This window comes from Engraulis encrasicolus, chromosome 18 (assembly GCF_034702125.1).
Source record: "Engraulis encrasicolus isolate BLACKSEA-1 chromosome 18, IST_EnEncr_1.0, whole genome shotgun sequence".
In the NCBI taxonomy this organism is placed as follows: Eukaryota; Metazoa; Chordata; class Actinopteri; order Clupeiformes; family Engraulidae; genus Engraulis; species Engraulis encrasicolus.
Genome location: NC_085874.1, coordinates 20,383,274 through 20,404,370, shown reverse-complemented (window position 1 = coordinate 20,404,370; position 21,097 = coordinate 20,383,274). Strand labels below are relative to the sequence as shown.

The window sequence follows — 21,097 nt, the reverse complement described above, 5'->3', positions numbered from 1 at the left end:
CGGGCACACACGCACGCACACTCACCCTTGCTTTATGCAAAAAAATGTAGGCCTGAAAAACTTTTGGTCAGTAATCTAATGTGAAAAGTTTGGCAGGTCAATAGCCTTTTTTTAGCAGTCAACTGTGTATGTGTAATTCAATCATTTTCTGACAACAATCCATGTTTCAAAGGGGCAAGATATATATTTACATCATTCTTTTGCCAACCTTTGTACTCATGTCTGTAGATAGGACATAGGACAGAATTTCACTAAAAATAGGTTGTCTTTATTGATAATTATGGTCTTACAGTATTGAGAAAAATGTATGAAAGTCTGCCATTCTGAAAAACAGAGAACATTTTGAATTTTGGAGCACATTTGAGATGGCAACCAGCTGGTGAATCTTTTTCAATAGGCCTTCTGGTCTGTAATCCACTGTGAAAACCCTGACAGGACAATAGGCCTAATTTTCCCAGCCATAGACTCTGTATGTGCATTTCAATCATTATTTTCAGCACTTTCCTTTGGGTATTGCAAGGTGGCCAACTTTATTTTCATTTGTTTTAGTTTAGTCAAGCTTTGTAAACATGTATGTAAGGAAATAGGACAGAATAGTGCTGAAAGTAGTTAATCGTTCATGAATAACACCTTATAGTGTCTGGCAACCAATCTTTAACTGAGCCTTTGTCTAAATTCGTTGACCACCATATAAAGGACTTAGTACATAGTTTACCATCCTTTTTAAAGGACACCACTGATTTTCTAGTGAAACTATCATCCATTGGAGAGGTTGACGACACTATTATGCTGTGCTCTATGGATGTAACGAGTCTATACACAAATATTCCGCATGACGCAGGGTTGGCCGCTATGGAATACTACCTCCGCATGAATAATGTCTCGCATTCTGATTTTCTCTTGTCTTTAGCCAATGAAGTGCTTAAAAAGAATTATTTTCTGTTTCAAAACCGTTTTTTCCTACAAACTCAAGGTACTGCAATGGGCTCGCCCATGGCACCTAATTATGCCAATCTGTTTATGGGTAAATTCGAACATGACTTTATTTACAATGACAACCCGTTCAAAAAACATCTGAAGGTGTGGCTCAGGTTTATAGATGACATTTTTTATTTGTGGTCAGGATCAAAAGAAGAACTTCTTGCTTTTAATGAGTACGTGAACACCTTCCATTAAATTCACTATGAGTCATGATGACAAGGCTTTGCCTTTTTTGGATGTACTGGTAAGAAAGGTGGATAACGTCTTACACACGGAAATATACCGTAAAGAAACTGATCGGAACACATTCTTACATTATCAGAGTTATCACCCACCCTCTCTCAAACGTAGTCTCCCGTTCAGCCAACTGCTGAGGGTGCGTCGCATATGCAACAACGACACGACATTCGAGCAACAAGCAGGAGAGCTCTGTGAAAGGTTCCGTGATAGGGGATACTCAGACGCGCTGGTAGACAACTGTCTGGAGCGCGTGCGCAACGTGCAGCGCACTGACCTATTGACTACACGCACTAGACAACATTTGAACGCCCCGGTCACCCTCGTATCCACCTACGGTAACATCTCTAACGACTTAAAAAACATAGTGAACCGCCATTGGCACATTTTACGTAGTGATACCACCATTGGCAATGTTTTCCAGAATGCACCGCGTAATTGTTATAAAAGATCACCTAACCTGAGAGATCAACTAGTGCATTCATACCTCCCTGCGTCCACCCAGTCATCTTTCACTTTTCCTATTTCACCTGGTAATTTCAAATGTTTCAACTGTGCAGCGTGTAATTTTATGCTCACAGAAAAAGAATTTATACACCCAAAAACAAGCAGAACATACAAAGTAAAGGGCAGAATCACATGTCTATCAACTTTTATTGTGTATTTATTGACATGCCCGTGTGGTCTACTTTATGTGGGGAAAACAAAGAGACAATTGAAAACTAGGATTTTTGAACATAAATGTGCAATAAGGAAAAATGATGAAAAATCCTCTGTTGCAAGACATTTTCATTCTGCAGGCCATGACGCAAATATGTTGAAGTTCATGGGCCTAGAGATGGTCAATCGTTCACCACGAGGGGGTGATAGAGAGAACCGCCTCCTCCAGCGAGAAGCCTGGTATATTTTTAATTTGAACACCTGCATACCAAATGGAATGAATGAGGAATTGTCTCTTACCTGTTTTCTGTGAATTTGGACCAAGTTGGATTATTGTATATATGTATATTTTTTTGATTGTTTATGAAATGTTTTTTTCCAATGAATTGTTTGTGATGCATGGACTAATGGAGTAATCCGATGTTCCATGTCATTGGCTGTAGATAATGGGGTGTGGTAATGGGTGTGGGTATATTAAGTCTGGTTACGCATTGTTTCACTGTTGCACACTGAGGAAGGCACACGCCGAAACGCGTCTGTGCACAGAAAAATAAAGAAAAAAATTGATGCAAGGTGCGCCCCCCTTTTCTTTGATTCTAACACCTTATAGTACAATGTAATAATGCATGAAAACAAGTCATTTTGGAAAATGGCAGCCATATTGAATTCTGAGCAAAAATTGACGTGGCCCCATGTTTTAATTTCTTCCAATAGGGCTTCTGGTCAGTAATCCACAGAGAAAAGTGCGGTAGGACGAAAGGCCTAATTTTCCCAGCTGATGACCTGTCTACAATGTTTTGCCATGATCTTTATGGCTTATACTATATTGTTGATGTTTTAGAGGACGCGCCTCTACAGGGCCGTTGGAGCTGCTCAAAGTTGATTGCTTCCCAACAAAGTGGGTGGAGTTCCCGATTTCTCCGGCGCTCAGAAAGATGTTGCATTGCTCTTGATCTGACTATTAGCAATGCAAAGGTGTTGCGTCACTAGGAGGGCGGTGTCTGGTTAGAAGGATCCAGCACTGAGTGCCCATTGCATTGTAAGCATAGAGGGGGGGTCTTTCAGGTGATGATGTCATGGACCTGGTGGAAGGTGTCTGACTGCGGCCCTGTATGGAGGATTGATGAGCCACCTGTGAACACTCTCTCTCGTGAGCAATGTCTTTATTTATGTATGTGTGTATGCTACTTGACACCTTAATTTCCCCCTGGGATCAATAAACGATACTCTACTCTACTCTCTCTCTACACCACATTCTTTCCCAATGCACTGGGGCGCAAGTGAAACATTGCCATCTGGTGGTTATATGACGCACATGCAACCCACCCTGAACAAATGGGCCTTTTATACAGACGTGAATTTACACGTACGAGAAATTAGACACCGTCGAACACTGAACATTCCATTGCATTTGAAGCAGGTATAAGCTGCATCTAGGAGCATCGACATATACAGTGCTTTGCCAGGCCAGTGACGCAACACCTTCAGCATTGCTTCTAGTCAGGCCAGGAGCAGTACAAATATCACTTCTGAGCTCCAGAAAAATCAGACACTCCTCCCATTTTTGGTCAGGAAGCAAACAACCAGTACCAAACCAGATCAGACCAAGTCTCGAAGAAATTTGAAAGTCGATGATAATCAGGCCAATACAGTACATTGGACGCGACTGGTTTGTGCTTGAAGTAGGGGAAAAGTACTCAGATCTGCTTTCACCTCTACGTCAGTCAGTCAGAGTCACCCCTGGGTGCCCAGAGGCCTTCACAGGGAGCTGTCTCAGCATGTTGGACAACATGAGGGTGTTGTTTCCTGCCTGTAAAAATGTACAAAGGCAAGCACACACGCACACACACACACACACAGACACGCACACACACAAATGCAATAGGTAACAGATAGAGGTGAGAGAGCGGCATAAAGGAAAGCGATCGAGCGAGGGAGAGAAACGGAGAGTGTGACAGCAAGAAAGAGATGTAGGGAAGGAGAAAATAGACGCAGAAAGTGAAAGATAGACAAAGGCGGAGACAAAAAAGAAAGAAACAGACTCGAATAAAAGTCCAAAGGACAGGATGGGACTTGCCCAACTGCAACTCGCCTGCTACTGTCAGTCAGTCTCCAAATAAGTGGTTGTATATATGAAGAGCTCTTTTCCAAAATGAGATATATCCATTTTATAGAACGCTGGAAAATTGACATTTTTGCATTGGGCATTCCATTGAAATGCATTGCAAAATGCATTTTTATAGAGGTTTTAAATTATGTTCTCAAAATATTTGAATGGCAAGAATTCACACATAGATGATAGGACATCTTAACAGTCAATTCCAATATTAAAATGCAAAAAGTAAAAAATGGTGGATATAGCGTTTTGGAAAAGAGCTCTTCATATGTGCGTGCGTGCGTGCGTGCGTGCGTGTCTGCGTGCCTGCGTGTGTGCATACGTACATGCGGGCGTGCCTGCGTGTGTGCATACGTACATGCGGGCGTGCCTACCTGTGTGCGTGCCTACCTGCGTGCGTGCCTACCTGCGTGCGTGCCTACCTGCGTGCGTGCCTGTGTGCGTGCGTGCATGTGTGTTGACAGTCAACTTTCAGACTGCACTGACACAAAAATGACTTCACGTCTGTAAGTGAAGTGTGGGCGTTTCTCTTGTCACTTCAATACCAGATGAGGGTATTGCACAAACTATCGTACAACTCTGAGTTTGAAAAATATTTTGCACAAAACATTTGAAATATGTTCTATCATCAAAAATCTGAAGACTTGATATCAGAAATACTTGCAATTAATGTTGGCTGTGCACGATGGCTGTGGCCGTATTTTATCTTATAGAGGATGGTTCAATACCCTAAAGCACTTTTCTTTCCTGTCATTAAAGTGCAATGATAGACTCTCTCGCCTTCCTCTGTCTCACACACACACACACACACACACACACACACACACACACACACACACACACACACACACACACACACACACACACACACACACACACATTTTAGAAAATCACAAAGACACAAAAAGGACTGCTTGAGCTTAATTTTATACCTTTAAACAGTGAATTGTAAATCGGATCCATAATGTCACATTCCATTTGAAAAGTAAGCCTAAAAGTTTCCTATTACATTATTTGCATTGTCCTATTCCATGACCTTTTCATCCAAATAAAAAAAAAGTTAAAGCAACAGTAAGTATTTTTCGTCTTCGTTCAACATACACAGGGCTGGACTGGTCATCTGGCATATAGGGGATTTTCCCAGTGGGCCGACAGTCCTCAGGGGCCAGTGTTTTGAAGTGATTTTGGTTTGTTTTTATACTCCCTTTAATGACCAGCCCACAATTTAAAGCGGGTGGCCCATTGGCGCGAGGGGCTGATCTATGCCAAAATTTCCCAGGGCCATTTTTTGGTACCACCCCCAACCCCGAACCTGGTTCAAAGATGAAAGGGACTGGTCCACAATGTCCTGACCATCAGAGAGGTCTGCAGGGCGTGACTGACTTCTGCAATGGCCGTATGGCCCACTATCTCACTGTACACTTACAGGCCAAGTCTCTCCCTGCTCTTACTAGCGGTGTTGCCAGATGTGATAAAGGATTTTCCAGCCCAATAAATACTCAAAACCTGCCTAAAGGCACTAAATCCTGCCAAATTTCAGCTTATTTCAATTGATTTCTATGGTCATAAATCTACAGAAAAACTTGCCCAAAACCCTTTTTACCTGCAAATGGGCGTCCTAGCCCAATAGGGGGGGATACTACATAATCTGGCAACCACTCCCACTAGGCCCAGCCCGTCACACCTGAGGGAAAAAACAACAACGTTTTCCCATCCTGGAACATGAGCCTGCGAGAGCGAAAGACCCCCTTTCATGAAACACGTATTGCTCCAGGCGAATGCCTCCTCTGTAACACAGACTGAGATCAGGTAACTACACTCCTCCTCCTGTGCTGTGCTGTGTGTGTGTGTGTGTGTGTGTGTGTGTGTGTGTGTGTGTGTGTGTGTGTGTGTGTGTGTGTGTGTGTGTGTGTGTGTGTGTGTGTGTGTGTGTGTGTGCGCGTGCGTGTGTGTGTGTGAGTGAGTGTTTCTGTGTGTGTGTGCGTGTGACTTTCAATGACTTTAAATACTACCTAGGCAGTACACCATGCCAAACAGAAGGTGCATAACAAATAGATAGACCTACATATAGACAAAAAAGTATACAAGTAAATACATATACTGTACAAATAACAAAGTAAAACATGGTACAATCATTTGGTTTGGTATAGTGTTGTGACATACGGAGGACAGAATATGGTTATATTGTGTCTTATCACCACGTGCTTCAAGGATTGCACAATATTGCTTTCCCAACAGTACAACAGATAACACAAGATGATTGATAGCTTTTACACGTCTGTCATTATCAGGACTGAAAAAAACAGTGCACACAAACACAAGACTGTCACCGCTAAAGTCAAGTCTAAAGAGTTCAACCTTCTCCAAAAAGAAGTTTTGTTCCTTCCTTGCAACTAAATTTTGACTTATATGGCTTGGGTGGGTGCATGATAATCTTAACAGAGACATCTGTAAAAAAAGGTAGAGTATGTAATTAGACGTTTTATTTTTCCAAAATGTATGCTGCCCATGCATTCAGAAATTTGATATTTTCCATGAATATCTGTGAAGTTGTAAACTATTGTTTTCTGGTCTAACCAAAGTATACGTTTTGCAACCCGAGATGTCTAATAGGCCTACTGGTCATTTAACAGATGAAGAGAAGATCCATCAATTCATGTCTGAAAAATGTATTTCCCCAATTAATACTTAGAAATTAACACGGGCAACATACATTCTTGGAATAAACAAAAAATTATACTAAAAATAATACTACAAATAGATTCTACCTTTAAGTAGGCTATCACACCTTCTGCTCAGTAATACCAACTGTGCAGACAGACAGCAGGTTTACTGACATCCTGCTCTGAGTGAGGAATGCAGTGTCCTCTGAGGAACACATTCCATTATGTGAGGCTCCAGATTTTAGCTGCCAGGGGCGTCATTTTTTCCTTCCTCTCTCTCTCTCTCGTGTGTGCGTGTGTGTGCGTGTGTGCATGCGCGCGCCTGTGTGTGAGTGACTGGGTGTGAAACTTCGCCGACTAAAACAGTTGAGCTACCACTACCTGACAGAGCAGCAAGAACACTGAAAATACAGGTGGACACCTCTGGACAAAATACAGTATTTCTAGTACTTATGACATGACCATCCTATTGGTCATAGCATTGATATTCATTCATAACATGGATTTGCTGTTCTCTACATTGCCTGTGATATTACTGTGCTCTGTACCTGTGCATGTGTATTTACACGCTCTTTCTAAGTTAAGATAGACATGTCTGCTAAAAGTAATGCAGGCCTAATAACAATGTAATCATAAATTATTCTTGCTCTAACAGTCCAGTAGTCTCTTGAAATGCAATTCCAAACTCCAATAACGTATGATGTGTATATAATGTGTTAAATGATAACAGCTTGTCCACAATGTACAGTATTGGATAATGGGCCAAAGTTTACACTAAATATTGACAAGGCTGTAAACCTTGGCAGTGTAACAATATAAATACAAATCCCCACTCTAGTGTTAAAATAGGACAAATCGTCCAGAGGCTTTGACATCATATAGACCAGTGTTTCCCAACCAGGGGTACGTGTACCACTAGGGGTACGCGAGCATACTGCAGGGGGTACTTGGGAAAATTTAATTTGAACAAATGCATGGAGCAAAGTCACACTGGAATAGAAAAAGCAATGTAAAATATGAGTTAGGGGGTACTCATGGTACAATGAAATGGTTTGGGGGGTACATGAGACACAAAAGGTTGGGAATCACTGATATAGACTATTATTCAGAGGGCCAGTGATGTTATGCAACAAAATATCCAATATGTCTCTGCAGTGGCGGAACAATTGCACACAGGGCCCAAGGGCAAAACACTGATAGGGCCCGTACGGCTTACCACAATACCCATACAGGAGGGCCTTGGGCCCAGGGGCAAATGCCCCGCTTGCCCCCCTATAGTTCCACCCCTGTGTCTATGTCTATGAAATCACTGTCCACGCCATGCACACCATGAGACACACCATGGATGGAGCTTCCAAACTCCCCTCAATCCAGATCTCGCAGGGTTTTCCCAGATTGCGAGGCATTTCTGCAACTGTAAAGCCATTTAATAATCCGTGCGTTGCGCTCTACCACGGACGTAACCTGACGGACATTCTCCATCAGCTCTTCCTCCTGCAGCCCAGCACTGTCGCCACTGCTCCGGGAGAAGCGGTCTTCCGACGTGCTTACGCTGACGCTGCGTATTTTGGCCACCAGCTCGTCGGAGCGCGCGGAGAAGTTCTCTTTCCCAAGGGAGGTGACGATGTCACCATCTAGTCCGCAGTAGGTGAAGAACGCGTCGAAATCGGCGAAGTTTTTCGAGTACCGAGAGCTGATATCCGAATGAGAGCGTTCCACTCCTTTGCGCGCCCTGCGCTGAACATCGGCTACCGTTTTATGCTTGGGCCGCAGCTGACCATCTCCATCCCCGGCTGATGCGTCCTGCTGGGCGCGTATGTCCACTTTGGGCCGAATTTTGGATTGCGCAATGGGGGCGGCAGAAGGAGAGAGCTCTTCTGAGCCACCTTTCCCCGTCTCGGTTTCTGTCGTCCTTTCCGCATTTTGGCAATCTTTCTCCCCAGTCTCTGGCACTGTTTCTGTCTTATCCTTCATCGAGTTCATCAGCCGTCTTCGGTTTTGCAATCTCTTGTGTCTGTCCAAACTTGGCCTTTGCCGAATCAGCTCACATTTCTGTCTGTACAGTAACAGCGAATCTGGGCGTTTTTTGGAGCTGCTGCGCTTTACGGGAATGGATTCATCAGGTGTCGGTGTATTACCTGCTGTCACCGTTTCTTCAGTCGCCGCATTCCTTGTGTTTACATTCCCTTTCAAACTAGCGTTAGAGGAATCGTAGGTACTGCTGGTAGAACTGAGGCAGATCACGGGCTCTTGCGTCGTGTTGACCACCTGTTGGCATTTGACGTAGCGCGGCTTGCTGGCTGCCAGTCTCTCCGCGGCCGTCATGCCAGCCTGAGCCTTGGCGTCGCTTTCCAGTTCCAGCTGCTTGCGAAGAAACTCTGGTCCCTTCTCCAGAATGCGGGAGGCATCTACGTCAGACACCTGCATTTTGTTTAAATAAATTCACCTTTACAGTTCTACAAGTCCTTCTTCTCGCAGGTTTCACAAGGTTTCACGTTCTTTCAAAAGAAGAAATGAACGTCACCCTTTCAGACTAACGCTTATACGTCTGAACATGCTGGTGTGTTGATCAGGCACGCTCTGGGACCGTTCACCTACTCGTATGTACACACTCCACTGCACCCCACCCTTCTGAGTGGGCCAGGTGACTGTGCGTAAGCTGCCGGAAGAAGGCAGGTGGGAGTGGATGGCCAGAGAAGTGTTACTACTACGAAGAAAACTTAAAAGCACATGTCATTGCATCCTAGCTTTTAAATGGACATTTGTCTTTCCATTTAATGCGAAAAATGCTTTGTCCACTGACTGATGCCAATAGGCCTATGGCTTTTTAATTACAACTTTTTTTCTTGATAATATGTTTGATTAAAATTAAGTGAATATGCACACACATGACCTTAATCAACTATAGCCTACTGCCAAATTGTGACAACTGTCTCTTTCATGATGACCCTTTCCCCCCCTTGGCTACTGCATTTCTCCAGAAATGCCAAGGTGTCATAGCCTTGTGTCAACAATTCAGCTTGTCATAACTGGGCGTGTTTGACAGGATGCCTCACCTTGATTTAATAGCCTATCATAGGGCTTCCTTTTGAGGGCCCTCTGAATAATGTAACACCGACTTACATTGATAACCAGGGCTTCACTGGCCGTCTGGCATACCGGGCATTTCCTGGTGGGCCCCTATTTTCAGAAATGTAAAAAAAGTACAAAAAAATAATCTTTTACATTTCTGAAAATAGGGGCCCACGAGGGTGCGGGGCCAACCTGTGAGTCAGTTTTGTGCCGTTAATTATGAGGGGCCCCTTCAAGCCAAAAGTGTCCGGGCCCTATTTCTCCCTCAGTTCAGCCCTGTTGATAACAGAATGATGATGGAAAAGAGGGAATTGTTGAAAAAAGGGAAGATAGCGCCATCTAGTGATAGATTTGACAAGTTGCAGCCGGCTATCCCGATGCTGGTTTGCTGTCTATGCCTGTGGGATCTCTTTTCGGAGAATGTGCGTGTGAGGAATTGTGTTTGTGCAGTGATAAATAATCGTGGGAAAATGTCCAGAACTGTTTTTTGGCTCTGCTCCTCTTACTGTTGTCGGCTGCATAGTTACACACATAGGCTTACACACACACTCACACACAGACGCGTACACGCATGCACGCACGCACTTACGCGCACACACACACACACACACACGCACACACGCATACACAGACACGCACACACACACACACACACACACACACACACACACACACACACACACACACACACACACACACACACACATGCACGCCTGCAGAACACCATCCAAGAAAAAACATTATATCATCAGGGTTATGTGTTGGTCATGTTCTGGTCAGTGTTGTGCTCGATGGCAAGCATGTCTCGAGCCATCCCTACAGGCCTAAGAGAGAGAGAGAGAGAGAGAGATAGCGAGAGAGAGAGAGATGGAGAGAGAGAGAGATTCACAGAGTAGGAGAGGAGATGATAAATCGTCGACATCTGCACTCCACTATCAGTTTGCTTCGGTCCAATCCAGCCTCCAGCCTCTCTAGCCTCCATTGATGGCAGAGAAGTTCACACACTCCCCACCATGGCCTCCTCCCCATACCAGGCCTCTTTCCTATGTCTGTCAGGCAGCAAAACCTCCACTTCGGTCGACTATATACTTCGGTCACTTCGGGATGGGCAACTTTTATGATGAGGAGGGCCACGTTTTTTTTCATCGCCACCATCGGAGGGCCACATGACCACGGATCTGATTACAGTTCTCAGAGTTAGAGGTGCAGTTGGTTGCTCACTGACTGCCCATATTGTTTGGAAGGAATAGAATACTCTATACTCAATACTCTATTGGTCAACAGTACAACAGATTGATTCAGTTGTCGTTTTTAAATTAAGAAAGTATGGTCGTTTTTTTTTAAAAATTAGGCCTACTGTTTTATCTACGGGCCGCATTGAGTGTTTTAATTTTCTTTGACTCCAATTTCTTTCTTTCTTTCTTGTTTCCTGTCTTTTTGCATTTGTTTTTTTTTGTGAAGCACATTGAGTTGCACCTGTGTATAAAATGCGCTATACAAATAAACTTGCCTTGCCTTGAGGAGGAGGGCTGCATTTGGACCCCGGGCCTCTAGTTGCCCATCCCTTGCCCATAGGTGGACTATGAGTACTACTGTCTGAAGCCCACAGATCCAAGGAAGTCCACTGGAGACCATCAGCCAGGATGTGGAGACAGCCATCATGTCTGAATTTCTCATTTCAAGTCAAGCATACGGAAAAATGCCATCTGCACAAGACAGAATACACACACAACAAAATACATGCACGCACACACACACAAAAACACACACACACACACACACACACACACACACACACACACACACACACACACACACACACACACACACACACACACACACACACACACACACACACACACACACACACACACAAAATGCAGTGCAGCACCATACTGATGTCCATAATAAGACATGGACAGACAGGTTTCCAACAAGAACCTGCTAAACTTTGACTCTTGAACTAATGGGCCATGAAACACTCAACTTGTACACAACATGCACAGTATACTGCATATTGTTAAACACATTTGTGAACTTCAGAAGTGTGCCTTTGGCAGATGAGATATCCAAAGGACACATTTTAGCATGCATCCTGTGGCTGTGGATAGGCGTGCAACATTTGCAGTGTTCATCAGGCATTTTTAGTCAAGAGTCACACTAATAGCTGTCATATTACGCCTACACTTCATCACAAAGTTCTGAAGTGTTTACGCATATTACAAATAAAAAGCCATAAAACGTCAACCTCGTATCTCCACAACACAGCAGACCAGGCCAGAAGTCGCCAGGGAGTAGCATCGCAAGTGTCACTCATCTCCTGTCAGAGCAGCGCTAACAAGCATGGGCTCTGCGCCCAAGCGATGTGCCTATGACATTAAGGCAGCGTTTCCCAAACTGGGGGTCAGGAGGACGCGGGTCCGCACACAGAGATACTGCAGGCAGGGTGGTGACCTCTGCCTAAAATGGGAGCATAACAGCAAACATAATTCCATAAATAGGTTAACCCATTTTAGCCTGGAGCAACATATACTCTGCATGAAGGCAAAATGAGGGTCCTAGCTTTTAAATGCAACTTATTTAATGTTTTTATGTGCTTCGGAGGCTGAGATATTTAGGTTTTAATAGGCAGAGGGCACTTTCTCCTAAAAAGGGCTTAGGCAAAAATGGGTTAATAGGACCACACACACACAGTTCTATGGTTAATAGATGTATTTGCTTCTCCTGTGAGTTTTTAGAAATATGAACGGAAAAGCAATTCATGGAAAACCTAGCAGTATTACCGTAATGGACAAAATATTTTGCATAAGAATATGGGGGTGGGTGAGGGGTTGCAAAAATATTCTTAGGTCAAAAAGGGTGTCCCTAGAGAAAAAGTTTAGGAACCAGTGAATTAAAGCATGTAAATTTCAATTTGACTTCCATCTTTCCATTAACACTCAGCATGCATCCATATAATTGTGGCCTAAAACCCCAACCACCACCACTGTCATGCTCTCTTAAACTATGAAGGGAATCTAGTCATCCCATTGCTAGTGTTACAGAGATAGCTTTCATGCACCGTGTGTGTGTGTGTGTGTGTGTGTGTGTGTGTGTGTGTGTGTGTGTGTGTGTGTGTGTGTGTGTGTGTACTGTGTATGTATATAGTGTGTGTATATAGTGTGTGTGTATATAGTGTGTGTGTGTGTGTGTGTGTGTGTGTGTGTGTGGGGGGGGGGGGTCAAAGCTGTTTGCATTCCTCCACCCACAATTCCCTCCCCATGAGTGATCGCGCACGCGTGTATGTGTACGTGCATGCGTGTGTGCGTGCATGCGCACGCGCTTGTGTGTATACTTTGTGTGCGTGTGTGTTTTTGTGCGTGAGTGTGTGTGTGCGTGTGTGTGTGTGCGCGCGCGTGTGCGTGTGTGTGTGTGGACGTGTGTGTCTTTGTGTGCGTGCCTGTGTGTCGGCTCTGAGCTGATGTAAGTATAGGCTAATCCCCTGTCATACACACTCATGGTATGAGCCAATGGAAAGCTATATTTCACTGCCAAAAACGTCTCTAATCGCGGGGTCAGTTGTGTCTCACATGGTTATTAATTACTTCGATATTATAAGCCACTGCTCTCTGAAATCAGTCCCTATTATATCAAAATCAATCATAAATCTCTGTGGAAACACTTCATATTGAATGTAGACAAAGGACTAACTGGAGACTTGGAGTGGCCAATATACAATATATAAAATATTTTCTTTATCTCATTGTTTTGTATTGGCTTTGCACACTTTATTTCAGATAATACAGTGAAGAGAGACAGACAACCTGTGGGGAAGGATTGGGAAACAAGCTTGGGTTCGGAACCGAACCCAGGTCCCCAGTGTAGTGCTACGGCGACTTAGCCCACTGAGCAACAGCACCCCCCACCACCCGAATTTATTTTCTTAAGTATGGTTTTGGACAACACTACTATCCACATTGTATCAAGTTCAAGCGAAACAATCTCACATGCGTGGAATCCAGCTTTCATCTGGCCTCAAACCCAACAGGTGCTAAATACATTCGTAGATCCAAGAGCTTTGGCGGTTTGTTTCTGGACAGTCACTTTTGATTTGCGCTGACGCGAATTGTATACGGTGAGCCGTAGACGAAACGACCTGTGTGTTGAATAGCTGCAGAGTCGGCCCGGGATCACGGCTGTTAAAGTTTTTCTCTTTGGCACAGAGCCCTGGTCTGTTCTGCGGGACGGAGCGCTCTCTTCTCTGCACTCTTTCCCAACTTCACAGGTTTAACATCCTCCATCTTCCCCTTCCTCACACAGAGTCTATTTCCTTCAGGCCTGAAATTGAGTGAGATTGAGCCCAAAACACTGATTTCTTGCAGGCCCAAAGTCAGATCCGCTCCAGGTTTCTGAAAGAGGCTTTGCTTTGCTCTCTCTATAAGCTCTCTCAGACACCACTGTTGTCTATTACAGTGATTCTCAAACGTTTTCAGACCAAAGACCAGTTTGTCCCTCTAAAAATGTTCAGGGACCACCTGCCATCAGAATTGACAGTTGACGGGTGCTAATTTGACACTGCTAATTTTGATGCAGATCACTTAGGCCTACTTTTTATTCACATGTATTATGTGGTGAAAATTGGACTTCAGCTATGATTATCTATGTAATAATGTTACAAATATAGCCTACTGCTTGCTTGTCTTGGAAAAGTAGAAATCCCCACGTGGACCACCTGAGCTCTGTCGCAGACCACCAGTGGTCCTCGGACCATACTTTGAGAATCACTGGTCTATCAGCATCCTTCAAAATGGAGCGGAGATGACACATTTGCTGTCAATGATTTGCTGTGTAGTACATGTGCTATACTTTAAGCCATTTGCCTTTCATTTTAGTATGTTTTTTTATTTTTGTTTTTGTTTTATGCGTAGGCAGTTATAGGAGCCAGACAAGTTCCACATCAGAGATTTCTTAGTATTTCTCCGCCTGCATCGCCTCGCTACTTTTTAACACTGCCATCTCCTGTCCCACTTCCTTCCTCCCTCCATTCTCCCTCTTATCTGCTTTTCTGGAAATGCTCTCCATAGCAGCAGTCTCCAGTTCCTTGGGCCACTGAACGATGCATTGGTTGGCAACAAAAGACAGCATATCGCAGTGTTTTTCAACACAGGGGTCGGCACCCCATGTGGGGTCACCTGGAATTCAAATGGGGTCGCCTGAAATGTCTGAAAGTGTGTGAAAAAAGAAAACTGATAAATATTAGCTAATAATTAATATAACATAATTGTTCAATATTCTGTTTGAAACACCATTTCCAGTTGTAGACTGCCATAACATATCTATAGGCTTATTAGCCTACAACTTATGTAGCTCAGTCCGTGTCATGAAAAAATGTGTATGGGGCCGTCAGAAATTTGGGATATCTGGCCTATCATGTGTTCATTCACTGTCACGGGTTCTGGAGATTTTTTATTTAAAGTTTGTATTGATTTATCATTGGTATTATTTTCATTTACAATTCGCTACAAAAGACAAAATATCAGAGCCGTGGTGATGGAGGTGACGTCTAACACCAAAAGCAGAAACAGCCGTTTGGCCCTCCTCTCCCATATCTCTGGCCAGGGAAGCCGACAGGGGGCGGACAAAGGGGTAACTTGTCCCGGGCCCAGGCAGAGAGGGAGCCCAAAATTGGATCCTCATTACATTGTATTGATTGGTTTTGGGGCTCTTTCAGATGTCTTTGTCCCAGGCCCAGCCAAAGCTGTCAGCGGCCCTGTCTCTGGCTGATGAGACATGCAGATGTGATAGAATCAGAGAGAAACAAATTTCAAACACATGTAGTACACATGCACGCGGACACCCCTTGCATTTTTACCAAACCCTCCCAGATGTGCAACTGGCCTCAAGTCGGTACAAGAAAGGGAGACAGAATCCAGGCACTGCTCCAACACAGAGTTCAGTGACCACCAGCCTTTTGAGATCTGGTCTTTTTGGACATCATGGGACAGATTATAGTCTTGTTGGGAGTAGTTTGACTTGGAAACCAATTATTTTCTGGCAGTGATGTCCTGTGTTTTGTCTTTCTTTTCACCTCACTACAGTGACATAAGCGGTCTAGATCCAACACTCTTCTGTTCAGAGCAAATGGTCCTATCTGATTTAGTGTTCAATTCATTCTTTGAGTGTTGTCTGAACATGGATTTAACACTATATAGAGGCAACACAGTGTTAATTCAACACTCAAACAGGTTACATTTAACACTGAAATCAAACGGGACCATATGAGCTCAGAATAGTGTATAGGCCTACTGTGCACAAGTCGTCAAATGAGAGTCATCGCTAGAGGTAGGCCTATTCTCACAAATGGAAGACCAGGAACATTTCTCATCAATGCATTTAGGATAATGTAATCTCACTGTATGTACCATTTTGTCATTGTAATCATACAGCATGCTGTAGCACTGCAATGGAATAAAATCCCTTGCTGCACATGTGCAGTGGAGCACCTCGACAGGAATGGCAATAGGCAGGGGAGCCGTATATTGGGGACCTCCTGCAACAAATACTTCAGCCCAGGCCGCTGCTTATCCTGTATGTAGGCTATGCATTGCAATATCATGTATTGCTGGAGCTGTCTCAGTCACTCGGGAGGCTGGAGTAGGAGAGCTCTGATCATTCACTCCTCCCACCCATCCATGTTAGGAATCGAACCAGCAACCCTTGTGCTACAAGCCCAACTCCTTAAGCCCTGTAGCTCATCATGAATGCTCCATGAGTGTCTGCGCCGGAAAATGCAACCTACCGTATACATTGCCCTGTAATGCTTGGCTGGCCTCTTTGTTAGTGGTCTGTCACATACCTTTGAGGATCCAGAAAACCAGTGTGATCTTTGGTCCGTAGATGACTGAAACTAATGGCAGGACAAACGCCCTTAAGTCTAATCTGATTTCATAAGTAGGCGGCCTACTAGGCCACTAGAGGTAGGCCTAGTAGCCCTACTGTAGCCGAAGGCAGGACTTAATAAGTCGCTCTGCTCTGTTAAAATAAAAAAACACACACGCACACAGGGCCGCTGACAGCTTTGGCTGGGCCTGGGACAAAGTCCTCTGAAAAGGCCACATTACATTCCATGTCATGGAACCCAATTATGGGGTCCCAATCTCCATGGGCCTGGGACAACTGACCCCTTTGTCCCCCCTTGTCAGATTCCCTGCACACACACACACACACACACACACACACACACACACACAGCTTTATTTGTCATTTCTCATGACCTCCCATAAGCCAAGGTCAAGACTTTAAGAAGATTTTCCTATCTTGGGAGCAACTTGTTCCTAAAATTATAAAACTTCATAATAGCCTATGGGTAGGCCTAAGCTTATTTTACTGGGTGTAGCTGTTTGTTTGTTTGTTTGTTTGTTTGTTTGTTTGCTTGCTTGCTTGTTTGTTTGTTTACTTACTTGCTTGCTTTTATTTGGCCCACTACACATCATTCTACAAACACAGGCATGATAACAGAGATACTTTGATATCATGATGAAGCTTTTTCCATTCCTTTGATGTCTGTAATTAAGCGTGTCTCATTTGGCATTCCATAAAAATGCCATGCTGTTTCTCTCTTACCGGTATTATAAAGTCCACATTTACAAACAGGCATTGCGAGAGACAGCTATTGAAAGGACCATAATAATCAACATGGCCACCCGGTCGAAGTCTGTCCTGTTCGTGTGCTTGGGTAAGACTTCTACAACTTATGTAAAAGTCATCTGCAAGCATTGCGGTTATTCTATATTCTAAAACACCATTTCATGCTACAAGGGAAATCTCTGTCTGTAGTTCTACATCTGGGCTGGAGGTGGTGTGCATTATTATACGTGCATGTGAGACTGGTGCTCGTCATGACAGGTCTCGGGTGAAATGAAGTTGGACCTGTGTCACGTAGGCAATAATTACTGTAGAATTGCTCTAGTGTTTGTGGAAACAGTAAAAAAAATCAAACGCGATTACCCATTGTGTCACTGCACATTATGTGCAGAATCATCAGATAGGCTGTTCTAGTGTAGGATAGCTAATTCGCCGGTTAGCGCCTTGTTGTTTACTGTCATAGCATATTGTTAAATTTTGCATTTACCATTGCGCACATTAATCTGCCCCTGACAGCCACACATTTAATTGAACGTCCAAAGTCACCAGAGAGTTTCTGTATATGAACGGCTGTGGTAGCACGGTGTTACATTGTAGCGGGGTGCATTGAACGCGCGGCGCGTGACGGAAATGAAATGTGCATCCTCACCTTACGTCATTAGCCAAGCCATTTAGCCAGGCCCAGAGCCGTAGAGATTTGCTGATGTCCTGAAGAACTGGTCATGCAAGTCAAGTACCAGCCAGCCATCATACTGGCGTTTGCAGGTTATGCAGTAACGAAGTTAGCACGGTGTGTATGTGCTCTAATGTCTATCCTGTGGTTTCCCTCAGGCACTTAATAGTTCAGGCGGCCACCTTGAGAACTGACATCTCACATCCTGACTATGTCCCCTAAAAAACTATTTTTTTTCACATCCAAAATGTATTGTCTAACTAAAGTTGCTTCGCATAAAGATGTCTAATGTAGGCTTTCATACTGTCTGAAGGAGGGTTTCGCATCCTATTTTCAAATGAAACTGCATCGCCGCAAAGGCCTACTATAGCCTTTCCAATTATGATGGTCTCATACCGGCTAACCCCCCCACCCACTTTGAGTTGACTAGCGAATGTTCTAAAGGAAACACTACTTTTCTGCTGTGGAAATGATCTGGAAGGCGCACTGCTGATTGTCCAGGCATAAGATCTGAGTGATGTCTCACTCTTCTTCCTCTTCTCTCTCTCTCTCTCTCTCTCTCTCTCTCTCTCTCTCTCTCTCTGTCTCTCTCTCTCTCTCTCTCTCTCTCTCTCTGACTTGAACTCCACCAGGGAACATCTGCAGGTCCCCCATCGCAGAAGCCGTCTTCAGAAAGCTCGCCACTGACAAAGGCGTAGTCGATAACGTAAGTCAGCCTCTCACGCAAGACCAAATTCCACTTTGCTTTGCCGAAACCCTGGCCCTTTTCCTCAACGGAAGGGAGTTGAGCAAAAACATAACGTGAAGTAGATTCAAACAGTCTGTTTTGCCCAGTTTTTTTTGGATGGGCCAGTGTAGACTGAGGAGGGGAATTATATATTGAAAACATGTGATACACACCACTCAATGTCTTAAATTCCTTCAGGTTTTGTTTTCATCTGATGTCCCTCTTAGGAGGTTGGGATGTAGAAATGTGATTTTCACATCTAAAAAACAGTCCAGATGAAGATCTTCTGCCTCTGATGTGTCAGTCATAGGATGAACATGTAAAAGGCAGACAGTTCTAATATTAATAACATCATGTTCTTAAAGGTGCACTGTGTAGATTATGGCCCACATGCACCACTAATTTATAGGGATGCACCGATACCGATACTGGTATCGGTATCGGCTGCCGATACTGCTCATTATACTCGTACTTGTACTCGTCAAGCACTTGCCGATACCAGGAACGATACTGCTATTACACAAAACAATGCAAAATCTTGTCACGTTCTGTGGACTTGAAAGCAGCATGGGAAAAAAGTGCCACCTCATACATTTAATAACATTTAAATCTACATGGAAATGGACAATACAAATATCACAGGTGGAAAAATTTTGGTGGTAAAAGGTATTGGTATTGGTACTCGGTATCGGCAAGTACACACATTAATGTACTCGTACTTGTCTCGGTTTTCAAAAAAGTGGTATCGGTGCATCCCTACTAATTTATAATGTAATAAGACTTGAACATGAAATTTCGTGTGTCACAGGAATATGAGTGGACCCAGGTCAGTGAAAAGGCTCACATTCATGTGCAGCAGAATATGTGCAGCCATATTTTTATGATGGAAATCTGTTTAATATGACTATGTAAGTGTGTGTATTAGAGGTGCTCCGATTGCTCGGCTGCCGATCATGACCGGCCGATAATGGCCAAAAATAGCCTGATCGGTGATCGGAAAAACATGCCGATCAAAAAACCGATCGAGAGATATTGAATTCCTCACGCAACCACTTTTGCCTTTACACCTGGCGCTGCATGTAGGCGCTGGTTCTGCACAGCTGCAACTGCACCAAAAGAAGGCATCTTTGCTTGTCTATAACTTTTCGCCATCCCCCCCTTCATTTCCACCATGCATAATATCTGCATCAACAATGATCTGATTTTCCGATCCATGCGGCGTTTACCTGACAATGTAATTTGCGATTGAGTACTCGCAAGCGAGCCATTTGACGTTATAACCTGTGTAGTTGCCTCGGTCAGCACGCGACAACTTCACGTTGTCAGCACAAACATGTCAATTATTGTTTTCAAAGTTGTAATTGGCAGTCAGTCGATTAGTTTGATAGTCGCTGAAACACCAAACGGCGACAGGTGTGGTTAAAACTTGAGAGAGAGATTCAGAACGGTAGTGGAGCACTGCAACTGTGGACGGTGACAGAGAGGGGAGGGGCTCTCCTCACGAGGCTGCTCATTTAAAGCGACAGGTTGTTTTTTTTCTCGTATGTGGAAGACTATTTGATGTAATGTTTCAGTTTCAATTCAATCTTAAATAGTTTAGTTATTCTATGCAATAACTTATATATTGATTAATACTGTAGACTGTATTACCAACACTAGTCTGAAAGATAATAATAATAATAATAATAATAATAATAATAATAGCCTAATAATAGACATGTGCAAATTAAGATTGATTGGTTTATGGGCAGAAATGGTATTCAATAAGGATAATTAATAGGCTATTAAAAAAATAGGAAATCATTTTTGTGATCGGCAATGATCGGTAATCGGCAGATAAAGATTTTTGGTGATCGGTATCGGTGATCGGGCCAAAAAATGGTGATCGGAGCACCTCTAGAGTATATGGACAAGTTAAGTCCATTTTCTAAAGAAACACATTGAGTTTGGTCCCTTACTTCATCCCAGATTTAGATCTTGGCCCTCGGTCAATTTGAGTTTGACACCCCTGTCATAAGAGTTGCAGGCTGTATACTCTGCTGACTGTGTAATTCATAGTTAATACCTTATATGTCTAGATGGCACCGTATGTATTACTGTATGTGGAAATATTTTTCTGTGTGTTTTCAGGACCAAGGAGGTTGTTGACTAATTTGTGCATGACTGATTCTTGCATGGCCTGATAAGGGTAGAGTCGGATCTGCAACTAGTGTACTGCAAATGGTGAAAAGGTCCCTTCATTAGTAGCTTACAAACTGAGTTATACTGTAATCTGCGCTGAGCCTTTTATATCGAATATGTGCATTTTGGGCGTTTTGCAAGTTGATCTGCAGTACAGGATGTAA

At 43.6% G+C, this 21,097-nt stretch overlaps 2 protein-coding genes across 3 annotated transcripts in view; one reads left to right on the top strand and one right to left on the bottom strand.

Annotated features, from left to right (window-relative positions):
* Positions 1-7,754: 7,754 nt before the first annotated feature.
* On the bottom strand, positions 7,755-9,226 carry fam110c (family with sequence similarity 110 member C). Its single transcript, XM_063222416.1, has one exon. The coding sequence runs from the start codon at positions 9,082-9,084 to the stop codon at positions 8,023-8,025; it is 1,062 nt and encodes a 353-aa protein (XP_063078486.1). The 5' UTR covers positions 9,085-9,226; the 3' UTR covers positions 7,755-8,022.
* Positions 9,227-17,372: 8,146 nt separating this feature from the next.
* acp1 (acid phosphatase 1) overlaps positions 17,373-21,097 on the top strand; it is a 32,813-nt gene continuing 29,088 nt past the window's right edge. For both annotated transcript variants that reach the window (XM_063222413.1, XM_063222415.1), the window contains exons 1-2: positions 17,373-17,443; positions 18,658-18,731. In XM_063222413.1, coding sequence (XP_063078483.1) covers positions 17,404-17,443; positions 18,658-18,731 — 114 coding nt within the window. In that variant the 5' untranslated portion in view covers positions 17,373-17,403. The remainder of the gene's footprint in view (positions 17,444-18,657; positions 18,732-21,097) is intronic.